We start from the raw sequence: 16,914 nt of genomic DNA on the forward strand, positions 1-16,914 counted from the left end.
CGTTTCTAAATTATCCTCTGGTGGGATTCTGTGCGTATGGTTGTATGTCTCTATGTTGCCCTGAAACAGACTGTTGACTTGTCCAGGATGTACCCTGACTTTTGCCCATAGATGGTTGGATCATCAGCAAAAGATGAATGGATGCATGGATGGATGGATGGATGGATGGAAAATAAACAGTGTTAGCTGCTATTAAAAAACATCTCCACAGCCTCTTTAATTTGGACACATTGTGTGTAATTACAGTATTTACAAATTAGTACTATTTATGTTGGTCAGTTATTATCAAATATATCTGGTCATATCGGTTTTTGTCACATGCTTACTGTTTCTCTTTTCCTATGAATTTCTCTCATTGGCTGTAGTTTGACGCCACACTGGATGTCATGTCATCAGCCATCGTCATTTGGCGCTACAGCAATGCAGCAGCAGTGCACTCTGCACATAGAGAGTATATGTGAGTATAAACAAACCACAAACAAAAATAGTATACATTACAGAACCAAGGCTTACAACTGTGACAACACACACAAACAAAAACATGAAACAGGCAATTGATTTCTTATTAATAAACAGGAGATGACAGGACTGAATATGATAGGATGTTTATCCTTCAGCTCCGTGGACTTCATTAATTAAATGTTGCACAGTGGCTCGTCTAGAAATAAGCACCTCAGCTCAGAGATGACGCTGGTAATGAAATATGCTCTTTGATTACCAGTGAAAATTTACCCTTCAAATAAGACGTCTTTTCTTTGAGCAGTTGAGATGTAGAAAAATGTAAAGACAAACAATGTTTTTTTGGTGCTATGTTTCCAAATATTTAAAGATAATTGCAAATTAGGAGGATATAAAGCAAACTTTAGTGTTAGTGACATGAAATCAAAATAGGTGTTCCTTGAAAGAAATGACATCTTTTAATACTGAAAAGGTGGAACAGTTGTAATATTCTCAGCTAAAGTAAAAAAAATTTTACTTCTGTCTTAAATGCATCTCTCCATTAGCCATCTGTCTGTTGGGCAGTTAGACATTGTACTTTTAGACCAGCAGATAAGATGAGCTTGTGGCGCAAAAACAATCAGGCTATGTGAACGTTTTGCTAAATATTTTTTTGATTCTGCTTAGCCTCTTTCTCATGTAAAATTCTTTGTTATATGTTACAGCCTGTTTAATGGTGATTTAATAAAATGTACCTCTTTGAGGCTACCTCTAAACCCATTGTTCTTCTTCTTTTTGGGTTGTCTGCAGAGCATGTGTGATCCTGGGGGTTGTGTTTATTCTCTCCTCCTTGTGTATCCTGGGAAAAGCCATCCATGACCTGGCCACCAAGATGCCTCCAGAAGTGGTAAGGCTACAGACACATTGACCAGAGCATTTAAAACTCTTTCAAAAGAGTGTATTGTATCATTGAATTCGGACATAATCTAGCATTGCTTTGCTTTCCCTCCTCAATATAAACTGCTTTGTAATAAGTGTTACTCTAGTTATAGTTATAAAAAGCAAAAGATGCAAAATTCTTGGAACACCTTATCTCAATAAAATCTAAAAATAGTTAGCTGCATATACAGTTATTAGCAAAGTTGTAGTTGTACTATGCATTTATTAGCCCAAAAAAAAATATGGTATCGGGGGGATTATTAATAAGGAAAATACATCCTGCTGTTCAGTTGGTTCAATTCTGTAGTTTTACTTAATACACTCATACAATCTATTCAAACTGTCAGATTCAGATGTGGTTAAATGCAGACTCCTTAAATTTGAATTATAATAAATACTGTTAAATTTGGTTGAATATTTAATGTCAAGTGTTAAAAAGTTATCTAATCTAAGCTGTTGATTTTACATCATTATAAGAACTTTGACTCAAAGTTAAAGCAATGGCTCTATTAATAATGATAAAAAAATAAATAATTAGAATTTATTGATCTTACATTGGAGAAATTTACCTTTACATTTAACCCAACCCTTGGGGAGCAGTGGGCTGCCATGGTGAGGCGCCCGGGAAGCAGTGTTGGGGAATGGTAAGCAACTTAAGAAACAAAAGCAGCTAAAAGCAGGGAAAAAATGTCAGGCATACTCTTTTTAAGAGAAAAACAGAGAGAAGTTAGTTGTATTTGCAACTAATCATTAAATGCATTGTAGATAGAGAAAATATGAATGACCAAAAAGTGACAGAACAAATAACTATAAATGTACATCAATGTAATCTAAGACACCTTATAAATGCGCATACATAAACAATAAATGTAACACTTTCAAGTGAAATTTATACAGTACATCTCCAACAACAAATATACAACAGTGGATCGGAGGACCTGAAAGTTCAGCCAGATACAACAGTGCGGTTTAAAAAATGTATTCAGAATTTAACCTGGAAACTGGCAGGAAAGCACCAGCAGCAGAGTCAGGAAATTCTTAAGAAAAAGAGTAAGATTGGGCAGGAATTTAAAGATGATACTTTGTTTTGTAATAAGGGCACTAACCTTCTCAGGGTCTGTTGGAAATCAGGGAAACTTAATTTTTGTTCCTCAATCCTTCAGGCAGGTGATAACAGGGTGATTGTACTAAGAGCTTGACAGGAAGGGAGAGAGACCCCTTGGTAGAACAATGGAGTTTTATCCTGACACTCCAATGACAAAGCACAGAGGAGTTATTCTTCAGATCAACAAACCCAGGACAAATGCAGATAAAAGGGAAAAAGGAAACATGGTTGTAGCAGTGGAGGCAGAATCATTTGAAAGGATCCGGGAGGCTAGAATTGGTTGTCCGGGAACAAAAACAAAGTTGAACATAGGGAGGCAGATTTAGACCGACAAATCCAGAAAAGAAGGCAGAAAACGGTATTCAGGGGGTAGAAGCAAGGTGAAGTCCTGAGATCAGATGCTAGGAGATTATCCAATGAGGGCAAGGGAGAACAGGGAAATCCAGGAGGCAAAGCATGATCCAGATCAGACACCCAGGCAGAGCGGTAACAAAGGATATTTACTTCCGATAACCTGGCAGCTTTTGCCAGCCAGAGAGCAGAATGTAAAGTCAGAATTACAGTTAGGATGAATAAGGGCATGATTAGGATGCAGGCAGGGGAGGTGCAGGGGTAAACAATGACACAAACAACTGCAGCGCAGAGAGGAGCAGAGGCAAACAGGAATGGTGCAGGCAAATGGAGCTGAATCATTAGAAGTACAAATTGTTTTTTTTCTCTGCAAAGATGGCATTAAAGGTTAGCCACTGCAGTAAGATAAAGCTGCAAAAAGGTGACTGTTTTAAAACACAAAATAGGTTACAGACTGAAGGTGGCTAATAATCAATATACACTCACCAGCCACTTTATTAGGTACACCTGTCCAACTGCTCGTTAACACTTAATTTCTAAGCAGCCAATCACATGGCGGCAACTCAGTGCATTTAGGCATGTAGACGTGGTCAAGACAATCTCCTGGAGTTCAAACCGAGCATCAGTATGGGGAAGAAAGGTGATTTGAGTGACTTTGAACGTGGCATGATTGTTGGTGCCAGAAGGGCTGCTCTGAGTATTTCAGAAACTGCTGATCTACTGGGATTTTCACGCACAACCATCTCTAGGGTTTACAGAGAATTGTTGGAAAAAGAAAAAACATCCAGTGAGCGGCAGTTCTGTGGGCGGAAATGCCTTGTTGATGCCAGAGGTCAGAGGAGAATGGCCAGACTGGTTCGAGCTGATAGAAGGGCAACAGTGACTCAAATAACCACCCGTTACAACCAAGGTGGGCAGAAGAGCATCTCTGAACGCACAGTACGTCGAACTTTGAGGCAGATGGGCTACAGCAGCAGAAGACCACACCGGGTGCCACTCCTTTCAGCTAAGAACAGGAAACTGAGGCTACAATTTGCACAAGCTCATCGAAATTGGACAATAGAAGATTGGTCTGATGAGTCTCGATTTCTGCTGCGGCCAGTGTTGTGCCTGAACGCGTTCATTGAACGAAAGTTCATGAACTCGTTCATATTTTGGGCGAACGTGAACTGAACGTACTGCATTATTGCCTGATGAACGTTATTGTGAACTCGTTCATTCTGGTGTCTGTGAACGGCACGCTCTCTCAGTTCAACTCCGTTCAATAGGTTGCCAGATTTCTATAAAGCCCTCCAGGCGAAACCCCGGCTAAATCACACCGTAAACAGGCCTTAATATTTAGCGGGAAAAACACCCAATCTGGCAACAGCAGCTACCAGCGTCGTAGCCTACAGCCACGTGCGTCATCAAAACAAAATGCAGCGTGGAAGCCACAGCAGCATGGAGGCGACTTAAAACAGGTTTATGACCAGGTGGTCGGTGAGGATGATGGCAACAAGTTTGCCCGCCGGCTTTCAGTAAAAAAATCCGCACTTCAGTAACCTTAAATTCCTACCTCAGCCTGGTCCCTCAGTTTGTGTTAGTAAAGTCTTCTTGAGCAGAGGTCTTCAACAGGGGATCCGCGACCCCTAGGGGGTCTACGGAGGTACTGCATGAGCGTCTGCATGGTTAGTTGATATTTTTATATTCCCCCCCTGCATTTTTTCCCCCCACTAATTGAAATGTCTTTAAATACTCATTAACATGAAATCAACACACTGTAGTAAACAGATAAATGGAGGCAGAAGATGTCTTTCAGTCATCAATGCACACATTCAGCGACACACAGGAGCTCTTTCAAGCTGGGCATCGTTTCCTTCACAACACCTGTCCCATCAACCAGGAATCAGAATCAGAAAAACTTTAATAATCCCAGGGAGAAATTAATTTCTTTACATTACTCCATCTGTAATAGAGTGACTATAGGACACAATTTCATACAATATATATAAATAGGGGGTCCCCGCTCCATCTCGCCATCAGTTTGGGGGTCCTTGGTCTGGAAAAGAAGACCCCTGTTCTTGAGGGTTTTACTATCCATGTAACTTGTTTGTTAAACCTGCCTGGTATAATTTTCCAGGATTCCTTTTTAGTATGTATTGAAATGGAATTTCAAATGGAAAAAATTATTAAAATAAAAAAAAAACATTTGCACCTTAAAGACTACTTTCCTATTTTTCTTTTAATAATTACTCATAAAAAAGACCATTCAAGCAGCACATTTTTCCTGATGTTTTTGAGAATATACTGTAGGGGTGAAAGCTGCAGCTGCTACTAGTGTGAAGTGAATGGACAGCAACAAAGCATTAAAGCAACAATGGGGAAATGCTGTCCCCTCAATGCTAATGTAAACCCTGGTTGGATAAGGATTCAAAACTGGATATGAAGATGAAATCTGACGCACAGTTTCAGTGTTACAACTGATAAAATAATTGCTGTCTGTGGTTCTACAGTAGGCTATGGTGTAATTGAGCAATATATGAAAAAAAAAAAAAAGAACTATGAACTAGTTCGTTTTTTGGAATTGTGAACGATGAACTGAACTAGTTCATTTTAAAATGTGTGAACTGAACTTTGAACTAGTTCACGTAGAAAGAGAACTTTCCCAACACTGGCTGCGGCATTCGGATGGTAGGGTCAGAATTTGGCGTCTACAACATGAAAGCATGGATCCATCCTGCCTTGTATCAACGGTTCAGGCTGGTGGTGGTGGTGTCATGGTGTGGGGAATATTTTCATGGCACTCTTTGGGCCCCTTGGTACCAATTGAGCATCGTTGCAACGCCACAGCCTACCTGAGTATTGTTGCTGACCATGTCCATCCCTTTATGACCACAATGTACCCAACTTCTGATGGCTACTTTCAGCAGGATAATGCGCCATGTCATAAAGCTGGAATCATCTCAGACTGGTTTCTTGAACATGACAATGAGTTCACTGTACTCAAATGGCCTCCACAGTCACCAGATCTCAATCCAATAGAGCATCTTTGGGATGTGGTGGAACGGGAGATTCGCATCATGGATGTGCAGCCGACAAATCTGCGGCAACTGTGTGATGCCATCATGTCAATATGGACCAAACTCCCTGAGGAATGCTTCCAGCACCTTGTTGAATCTATGCCACGAAGAATTGAGGCAGTTCTGAAGGCAAAAGGGGGTCCAACCCGTTACTAGCATGGGGTACCTAATAAAGTGGCCGGTGAGTGTAGCTTGTCTGTGGGTTGAGAGTAACCATTCCAGGTTTGTCTGGAATGGTTACTCTCAAACAGCAAAAGTAAAAGATTCAGGAAAATCAAAGAGATTTCTTTAAGAAATTATTTGTTTTTACTATTTTAAATGTTTACATCACAGTTTCCCTTTTTGAAATAGAAAAAGGTAGTATCTTCTCATAGCTTTTTAAAACACATAGAGCTGGCATTAGTCTTCTGCTCAAATATTTTCATGTTGTTTTTTTTCTTTAATGGAGGATATTTTTATTGCTTGAAAATTGTTGTTCGTTGTTTACCCTTAGATACATGCTAAAATTTCTTAGAAAGTCATTGATCAAAGACATATTTCTTTCAATAGCTTTAATGTTAAGAAATTCTTCAGTTTAACGCTGATTCATTACAATGTTTTATATAAAGAAACATCAATGCTATTAAAAATAAGTTAATATCCATCCTAATCTGATAAAAAACAGTGACAACTCTATTTACTATCATAAACTGTAAAGTCTTCACTGTAATCATATATCTAGCTTTATATCGAACTGATTCCTGTCTTTGGGAAAAAGATTAGTTTGTTTAAATTAGGGGCCTCTCTTAAAAAGATATTGAGGACAGAAAAATCAAAAGTAATCTGCAGAGAAAGCTGAATACTCAGTGGCTTATAATCCAAATTCAAATGAAATTTGAAATGTTTTTACATTCTCGATAAACAGATTTTTTTGGCTTCCTTTTTTTATTCAGGAATCTGCCCAAGATTCAAATATTTTCAATTGAAAAGATTGTTTCAAGTTCCAATGTCCTTTCTGTGCCATTCTAGAAGAATAGTGATTAACTTGACAAATTGGGAGGACAAACTGGTCACTACCAAAAAAGTTTATATTGTCATATTGTCAATGAAAAAAAAAATTCTTGGGAAAACCTATATTTATTAAATGAATATATCTATTTTATAAATAATATAGATCAAAATAGCAACATCTGTTGATTTGTAAACCAACAGCAGGTATTGACAGTTTTGTTAGGAACTGTATGACTTGAGTTGAGGTGATCCAAAGCACTGGCATTGGATCAGATTACAGCATCTCCAATAAGAATATATATTTCTTAAATAAAATCATCTATCAATAAATTCTCACAATAATTTAAATGATGACTAACTATTCATTAAACAAGATGATACTTTATATGCTTCCTGAAATTGTTTCACTTTACAGAGGGGTCTTGTCTAACTTTAAGAAGATGACCTTTAGTTCGACAGATATTCTTAACCACAAATTGGCAAAAACTGTGGACTAGTTGACATTTAGGTGGATGTGGCATTTAAAGAAAGGAGTAATCTTATTGAAACCACAAAAAAATCTCTGATGGTAAATGGAATTAAGTCAGGAGAAGGGAGGGAGCAGGTTAAGGTCAGCATCTACTCTACAGACTGTTTATTGCTTTCATGCCATTATGTTAATACAGACCGTGTGCTTGTTAGTTCCCAGTGGGATCTTTCTAACACCATCAAAAGCCTATTACCACTATCTGTCTCTTTGACACTCTGGTTCTCACCTCCACCACCTCACTTGTTTTGTCAGCTTCTGCCAGTTCTTTTAATCCCCTGTCGTTTTTATCAATGTGTTTTCTAACATGATCCATTAACAGAAGATATTTATGGTGTATTCAGAATAGCGAGAAAGAAAAATCTGTGTCACGATTCATGCCTTAGTTGAATATGTAGATGTTTTAGTATAAAGCTTATCTCTTTGAAATTTATCCAGCTTCTGTTTTGTTGTTCTCATCTAAGTAGTAGCAGTGTAATATCTTATCCCTATGAGCCAACCTCATCTGTGTCCTAGAATCTTGTGTTCTGCTATTCATAATCCCCCTCTCTATGTCATAACCTTTTAGTTTTCTTTTGTCAGAAACATCCTTTTTACTGGTGTCTATTAAAATGCAGTCGCAAGCGATTTACTCCACCAGATGTGATTTACAGAGTTGTTTTGTTTTCCTTTAAGTGTGTCTATGTGTGTGCAATATATCTTAACTAACAGTGAAAGATGTTTTGCACCTTCAGGTGATTGAAATAAAACCCCTCTCACATGGAAGATGAACAGCCTAAATAGGAAAGCTATAAAGTGATATAAATGTAAAATGTTTCTGCCTTTGGCTGTAAAAGCACAGTGCATGGACAGAGGCGAATGAAAATTTAGCAATCCTGATTCCCATCACGTTCTCTTGTGTAGCTCTGTCTGTCTTTCTGTCTCTTGTACCTGATTAAACAAGGAGCCAAGAGTACATCTGAGTCGAGTAGAGAGAAACAGAGAAGTCATGAAGCTATTATAATGTGTGCATCCCTCCTAGTGGTAAACAATTAGGAATTCTGCAATAGAGCTTCTAATAGTGGAGATTTCTAGATTGAATTGTAAATAAATGTCAGAACAACCAAGATATGCTATCTGCTGCTCATGTTGTTAAGTTCAATTTGGGAGATCCCAAAGCCAGAAGGGATATAACTTTCCTCCACAGAGTTTTTAATCTGCCCGAGGGGCTTCTCCTTAGGATATGTTCCCAGGAAACGACTTCAGCCACTTGACAGTCAGAACATAGAGAGAACAATGAATCTGTTTACCTCATCTTAAACCTCTATATGAAGAGCTCTGTGTGACATTGGAGATTAAAAAGTCATACGCAACCAGTGTCCCACTTCATCCTGGTCCAGGTAGCGGAGGCAGTAGTCTCAGTAGAGACTTCCAGACTTCCCTCTCTGTAGACACCTCTTCTAGCTCTGCTGGGGGAAGCAAGAGAAATTACCAGGCCAGCTGAGGAGAGCTATAGTCCCTCCAGTGTTTTCTGGGTCATCCTCTGGGTCATCCTCTCAGTGGAACGTGCCAGGAACACCTCCCGATGGAGGCGCCCAGGTGACATCCAAAAACAGATGTCTGAGACACCTCAGCTCACTGCTTTCAATGTTGAAGAGAAGTAGCTGTACACCGAGACCCTGCTCAATGAACAAGTTCCTCACCTTATCTCTAAGTGAGTGCACAGCCACCCTGTGGAGAGGGCTAATTTCAACAGCTTCCAAGATCTTCTTCTTTTGTTCATGATCCAGATTTCATGACCAAAGATAAGGGCTGGAATGTAGACCGACCAGTAAATCAAGAGCTTTGCCTTTTTTGCTCAGCTCTCTCTTCGTCATGACAGACCAGTGCAGTGTCTGGATTATAATAGGAGTTGCACCTATCCGTGTATCGATCTCCCATTCTATTCTCCCCTCAGTCATGAACAGGACCCCAAGATGCTTAAACCCCTCCAATTGAGGCAGGAACTCTCCTCCAACCTGAAGCGGACAAGCCACCATTTTCCGGTTAAGAAATATGGCCTCAGACTTGGGGGACCTGATCAGACATGGGCAATGTGGAGTCAACAAGTCATCTCCATGTCATGTATTTGTTCTACCCAGCCACTGAAGCAGGTGAGTCCAATCTTCACCGTGAATTAACCTGTGCAGAATGGACTCACCTGGTTAATTGGCTGGGTAGATTAAATACATGACATGGAGATGACTTGTTGACTCCACATTGCCCATGTCTGGACCTGATTCGCCTCCTGGCCGCTTCACAGTTGGCTGCGAACCGCCCCAGTGCTGCTGTAGGTCTTGTCAGGAGGGAGCCAGCAGAAACACTTCATCCGAAGAAATCCTGAAATAATACATTGGATTTTGGCTCACACATCACAAATGAAAATGAAATTCTCAAGGAGAGGGAACTCTAAGACTGAGGTTAGAGGAAGGAAGAATGATAGAAAGAAGTGCACTGATCAGAGGTGAATAGGGTTGGGAATTGATAAGATTTTCATGATTCTGATTCCCTTATCGATTCTGTGAAACGATTCGATTCCTTATTGAGTCTCTTATCGATTCTGTGAAACAATGAACTTGTAAAGTGCACTGTGACATTCGTCTACCTTCGCCTGGGACATTCTACAGTATTTCTGCCTGCCTTGGCAAAAGCAGAGGGCAGTGAACAGGAGCTGCCAGCCTCTGAGCCAACCAGGCTAACCGTCACCTCACAGTCATCTAAATCTAATGGAGAAGGCATCTGTTTAATGAAAAAGCATTACTGTACAATTTCGGGAAATAAACTCATCTCCCCCTGATTTAAATAGCGTCACCTTTCTCTCGCTCCCTGAACTGCGAAGCAACTTCGTAGCATGTTTAATAACCCCAAAGAGAGGAAGAAAATTGGTTTATTTCCAGAAATGGCATATGATTTACTAGGAACCACATTAAGCAAAGCCAGTGATATAAAACTAGCTACTTACTACCAGAGTTGCCTTCCATGCTGGTCGTAACTTTAGCTTCTGTCCAGAAGCATCAAAAACACAGCATTCGTTAAAATGTATGCCATGTTCTGTGCGCAGGTGTTTCTGCATGTTGGATGAATTTCCTCCCGCGGATGTAATTGTCACTTTGAAATGACTGCAAAGCAACTTGTTGCCATCTTTGTCTACCTTAAAATGAAGCCAAACTTTCTATCGCTTTACAAGATGGGACGTCATTTTTTTGTGTTTTGCTTTTCTAGACTTACGCCTGGTCACGTCATACTTGATTATTGAATGCCACGTGTGTAACTTGCGTAAAAGACGTGACGTTAGTCTTGCTGCCCAGTGCTAGGATCTGGTGCTGCCTGGAATCGAGAAGAGAATCATTAAGCGAGCTGCCAAACGGTGCCATGAAATTGTAACACACAGAACTGGTTCTGAACAGGAACCGGTTTTTGATTCCCATCCCTACAGGCGAAGGAGGCTACTGTAAAGCTAACTGTCGAAGAAATTAATGTAGTTAAGAAATACAATGCAGAGGAAATTGATGAAAGGAATCAGGAAGGGACAGAACCAGGGGATCCAAAATATCCAACTTGAGCAGCTGGCATGTGTTTGTTCTTGGTAAACAAAGTCCAGTTCAGATATACTAGACTTGGCTCTCTTTGTTAGATATTTTGCTGCCCCAGCACTGCAATAGTCTCATTGAACTATCCTGACAGTGATGGTTGAAATATATATTTAAATATAAAGTTCATCATCAGTAATATACATCCATAATTGGCTCTTGTAAACCTTGAGGGTTTAACTTAAAATCACGGTCTGGTAAAAACAATCTGTGACTTTTCTCACATCCTTCTGATTTCTGTTTATTAACGCTGATGCAAGCCAAATTAATTGGAGAGCTCAACACTTAGAGGTCAAAGTAGGGTCTCTGCTGAGAAACTTACAGTGAGGAAAAAAATAGGCTTTTATAAATTGGTTGATGCACCAAATCGAGAGGTACACTGAATTCTGAAATACTTGCACGTACAATAACTGTCCACTTTTAATTTTAAGATCTTGTTTTCCCTTTGACTTCATCCCACACAGATCATGTTTTTTTAAGCATAATTTTGCACAAACAATCAATTTCATATGTTTTTTTCTGTTTGTGTGCCTGTCCTCAGGATGACTTCCTCTACAGCGTGTCCATAGTGAGTGGTCTCAGTTGTGCTGTGCTGGCTGTGGCCAAGTTCATGTTGGGAAAAAAGCTGACCAGTCGGGCACTTACCACAGACGGTAGGAAGTCTGCATACTCTTATAAAAAACAGAGACAAACCAACCTTTAAATGAGTAAATTGATCAAAGATGATTTATTATCGTAGGACACATGGAAATGAACAAAACTAAAATATAAACAACATTTTAAACACAGAGAGAGTTTACCACCTGCTCATAAAGACATGCAGCGCCGAAGAAAATTGCAACACCAAAAGAAATGCTACTGTACGCTCTGCTGTCCCCAGGTCTCACTCTCTAACTTGCAGGGGCATCAATCCAATAAGCCTGAGGTTGCTGTTCTGTGAGCATGGGTTTATTTCCCACAAGACTACAGGTGCTGGTCATAAAATTAGAATATCATGAAAAAGTAGATTGATTTCAGTAATTCCATTTAAAAAGTGAAACTTGTATATTATATTCATACATTACATACAAACTCATATATTTCAGATGTTTATTTTGTTTAATTTTGATGATTACAAATGACAACAAATGAAAATCTCAAATTCATCATATCAGAAAATTAGAATATTGTGAAAAGGTTCAAAATTGATGGCCCCTGGTGCCTCACTCTAATCAGCTAATTAACTCAAACCACCTGCAAAAGCCTTTAAATTGTCTTTCAGTCTAGTTCTATAGGCTACACAATCATGGGGAAGACTGCTGACTTGACAGTTGTCCAAAAGACGACCATCGACACCTTGCACAAGGAGGGCAAGACACAAAAGGTCATCGCTAAAGAGGCTGGCTGTTCACAGAGCTCAGTGTCCAAGCACATTAATAGAGAGGCGAAGGGAAGGAAAAGATGTGGTCGAAAAAAGTGTACAAGCAAGAGAGATAACCGCACCCTGGAGAGGATTGTGAAACAAAACCCATTCAAAAATGTGGGGGAGATTCACAAAGAGTGGACTGCAGCTGGAGTGAGTGCTTCAAGAACCACCACACACAGACGTATGAAAGACATGGGTTTCTGCTGTCGCATTCCTTGTGTCAAGCCACTCTTGAACCACAGACAGCGTCAGAAGCGTCTTGCCTGGGCTAAAGAGAAACAGGACTGGACTGCTGGTGAGTGGTCCAAAGTCATGTTCTCTGATGAAAGTAAATTTTGCATTTCCTTTGGAAATCAAGGTCCCAGAGTCTGGAGGAAAAGAAGAGAGGCACTTCATCCACGTTGCTTGAAGTCCAGTGTAAAGTTTCCACAGTCAGTGATGGTTTGGGGTGCCATGTCATCTGCTGGTGTTGGTCCATTGTGTTTTCTGAGGTCCAGGGTCAACGCAGCCACATACCAGGAAGTTTTAGAGCACTTCATGCTTCCTGCAGCTGACCAACTTTTTGGAGATGCAGATTTCATTTTCCAACAGGACTTGGCACCTGCACACAGTGCCAAAGCTACCAGTACCTGGTTGAAGGACCATGGTATCCCTGTTCTTAATTGGCCAGCAAACTCTCCTGACCTTAACCCCATAGAAAATCTATGGGGTATTGTGAAGAAGAAGATGCAATACACCAGACCCAACAATTCAGAAGAGCTAAAAGCCACTATTAGAGCAACCTGGGCTATCATAACACCTGAGCAGTGCCACAGACTGATCGACTCCATGCCACGCCGCATTGCTGCAGTAATACAGGCCAAAGGAGGCCCAACTAAATACTGAGTGCTGTACATGCTCATACTTTTCATGTTCATACTTTTCAGTTGGCCAACATTTCTATAAATCCTTTGTTTTTATTGGTCTTCAGTAATATTCTAATTTTCTGATATGATGAATTTGAGATTTTCATTTGTTGTCATTTGTAATCATCAAAATTAAACAAAATAAACATCTGAAATATATGAGTTTGTATGTAATGTATGAATATAATATACAAGTTTCACTTTTTAAATGGAATTACTGAAATCAATCTACTTTTTCATGATATTCTAATTTTATGACCAGCACCTGTATAGTCTTACTGCAGGCAAGACAATAACCCACTGAGCTAGCTTCAACACTAGGGCACATGTAAATATATTTAGAAAATCATACATCATACAGAGTAAAAATACAGAATGTGATTGCAAAAAAAGGACTTTCATTAACATTTTTTTATCTTCCACATGCACATACAGCATGTCTGATTTACTAAGTCACCATGTATGTATAGTTGCACTTCTGCAGATAAATGTTTGACATTTAATGAACTTTGTAATTTTAGCTTTGTTGAATAAAATAATTTTAGTAGAGAACTTGATTCAGATACAGATCTATTTCCCAGTTTTGTAAACATTTACTGTGGATTTTTATTAATGTTACAAATATCAAATTTTCTGCTCTATCAGACACATTAAAAAGCCTTATATTTTTTCCCAAAACAAGAGTGTGCTTTATAATCCAGAGCACCTTTGTCAGGAGCCAAATGCAGAGACGAGGAGGCAGAGATGAGTTATTGTAGATTTAATTAATGAAGAAGGTAACAGAAGCAAAAATCCAAGGAAAATTGCAGGAAAAACCAGGAGACGTCAGGGGAAAACATACACATGAAGCAAAGCGATGACGAGAAACCAGCAATGAGGAACAGACTGGAGGTGTATATGGGGGACAGAACTAAGAGTGGGCTAATCAGCTGATAGGGAGCAGGTGTGGATAGAAGTAAAGAGAAGGGGGGTAGTGGAAAGGAAACTGGCATAATGGGACAACAGAGAGCAACACAAAAACACAACAATTTCAGTAAATCTTGGACAAACAGCCAGATGTAGATGAACATTATTAATGAAAATATCCAGAACTCCAACCATGGTTTGAAAAAGAAAGTTAGTCCGGTGGATTTATAATTTTGACACTGTTAATTTGGGGACATCCAAAATGAATTCAAAGTTTTTTGAACCAGGAAAATGCCAAAATTCACATGACACTCGTTAAACCATTATGTAAATGTACACCTCTGGTTGGTCACTGAATTTTTTTACTTGCAATTATTTAGATACATGTTTATAAAAATGAACCAACATTCCCATTTATACTGAACTCCTTGTGTGTTTTAGGGTTTAACTCTTTGGTTGGCGCTGTCATGGGATTCTCAATTCTTATCAGTGCTGAAGTCTTCAAACATCATGCTAATGTCTGGTTTCTGGATGGCACCATTGGAGTTTTAATCGGATTCATCATTCTGGCCTATGGAGTCAAGTAGGAGATTTTTATTTAACATTTATTGTTCAGTTTCTTGTTGAGTTTATTCCTTAGCTTAAATTGCCTCTAAGTAATTATACTATCTTCTCATTTTGAGTGCATTTTTGTCTTTTTGCACAGGCTCTTGAGAGACATGGTACCACGGGTCCGGCAGACAAGGAACTACGAACGTTTTGAATGAAAGAGTCCAATGCTAACCAGAATCCTGGATTAGAGACACCCATCCTCACAGACCTGGGTGCCTCTTGCCCTCTTCTCTGTCATCTTCCGTACACTCTAACATCCACAGAAAGCTTGTCCATTCACTGATACAGCAAACATCTCCAATACATACGTATATGTGAACATACACTTTTACTATAAAAAAAAAAAAAACTGTACATAGTACATTCAAATATTCAGTTATTCAAGTCTGAGAGACCTTGGGAGATGGAGACATTGTTGAACAGCATTTCAGCTGAGTCAAGTTTTTTCTTGTATAGCTCCTAATTGCACCAAGTTATAAATGACACCCTGGATGAGGAAGAGCCAAGATCATAAACAAATGTTCAATAAGTTTTTTGGACATTGATTTGGCTAAAAAAAAATTCACAAATTCTGATTTTTATGTTGTTGATAAATGGGAATAGGAGAAAGGTGGGTTTATCCGTGTATCTCATTAAAGAAGACATTCAATGGGCTTTTAAAAATATATATATTTAATTTTCCTCATATTCAGGCACCAGGCAACCCACCAATTTATTAACTTATTAATCTTTTTAAATGACCTGATGGTGAATAGCATTTTTAAATATTAAATGGAGGAATTGCATTGAAATAAGCCTTTTTTTAAATGTATTAATGTAAGACATTAAGAAGTTGATGCTATAACTTCTGAAGACATGAGGAATTCTGTTAGGTTTCTAAATTTTGATGGGAGGATTTGTCAAGCACAAATATTTGCCCTAAAATGGAGAAGGAGATTCTGCCAATGTTTAGGTATTTTGTACATCTAGATGTAATGCTCTTTGTAATATAATAAAGCACAGATTACTGAACCAGCTATATTACTTGTTGGCTTCTGCTTACAGTTAATCACAGTTAATGGGCTTTGAAAACACATATAGATTTTTTTTCTTATGTTGTCATGTTACAACAAATACATTTCAAAGTATAGATGTAAAGTTTATGTGATAAACACAGTGTATAATTGTGAAGTAGGCAGAGATGGATATGCCTTTCTCTAAAGAAAAAACATTGAAGTGTGGTATATAGATTTGTAATCATCCCTGATTAAATGCGTTTTAGAACCACATGTATTTACAAAAAGTCTTTGGATATGTGAATGTTTTGGCTATTCTTCTTTTTACAAAAGACAGTATATTAAATTAACCTTAATAATAAGCAGATGGTCTGATTTAGAGTTTTTGAGTGAAAGAAAAAAATTTAAGACAGCTGTTTATGTCAAAAAGCCGTACAGAAAAATCATTGTTTGTAGACATTTTTCCTCTAAGGTAAATAAACTGGAAACAAACGTTTTGATGTTCTCTAAAGCAAGCTGTGCTTCACTAATGGCTACAAAGGGTGTTTTAAAAGAACTTTTGTGGAATACTTTAACATTTCCCCACAACTGATAGTAATTAGGAAATCTATTAAGAAGCTCAGTTCATATTACATATTTGCAATAGAAAAGTGTTAAGCTTGTCTAAACTAATTTGTTTAAACATAAGCAGATTAAAAATTACCCCATTACATAATGGTGCTCCTGCATGGTATGGTTTATAGAATGTCCCAAACTACCAGGGTACAAAATTATGGAATGAACTCACCATAAACTCAAAGGTGGAGAGATGCAGTTAGGGTAATGTAATGTGGGTCTGTTCTATACGCCGATGGATTCTGAAGGTAACTGGTGTTACTGGATTTTATTGAAGGATGTAAGACTAGAGGGGGCCAAATATAAATTATAAATGCAGTTAAACAAAAAAATCATCAATAAAAAGATATTACATATATATATATATATATATATATATATATATATATATATATATATATATATATATATATATATATATATATATATATATATATATATATATATATATAGTATGTTT

General features: G+C 38.4%; 1 protein-coding gene across 1 annotated transcript in view; it reads left to right on the top strand.

Moving 5' to 3' along the window:
* The window catches only part of LOC119771845 (transmembrane protein 163-like), an 80,310-nt gene extending 63,536 nt beyond the window's left edge, over positions 1–16,774 (top strand). The window contains exons 5-9 of the mRNA XM_038268024.1: positions 366–457; positions 1,249–1,345; positions 11,558–11,669; positions 14,674–14,815; positions 14,939–16,774. Of these exons, the coding sequence (XP_038123952.1) occupies positions 366–457; positions 1,249–1,345; positions 11,558–11,669; positions 14,674–14,815; positions 14,939–14,999 (504 nt within the window). The 3' untranslated portion in view covers positions 15,000–16,774. The remainder of the gene's footprint in view (positions 1–365; positions 458–1,248; positions 1,346–11,557; positions 11,670–14,673; positions 14,816–14,938) is intronic.
* Positions 16,775–16,914: the final 140 nt, after the last annotated feature.

Source organism: Cyprinodon tularosa, unplaced genomic scaffold, assembly GCF_016077235.1.
Source record: "Cyprinodon tularosa strain WSP-4 unplaced genomic scaffold, ASM1607723v1 ctg690, whole genome shotgun sequence".
In the NCBI taxonomy this organism is placed as follows: Eukaryota; Metazoa; Chordata; class Actinopteri; order Cyprinodontiformes; family Cyprinodontidae; genus Cyprinodon; species Cyprinodon tularosa.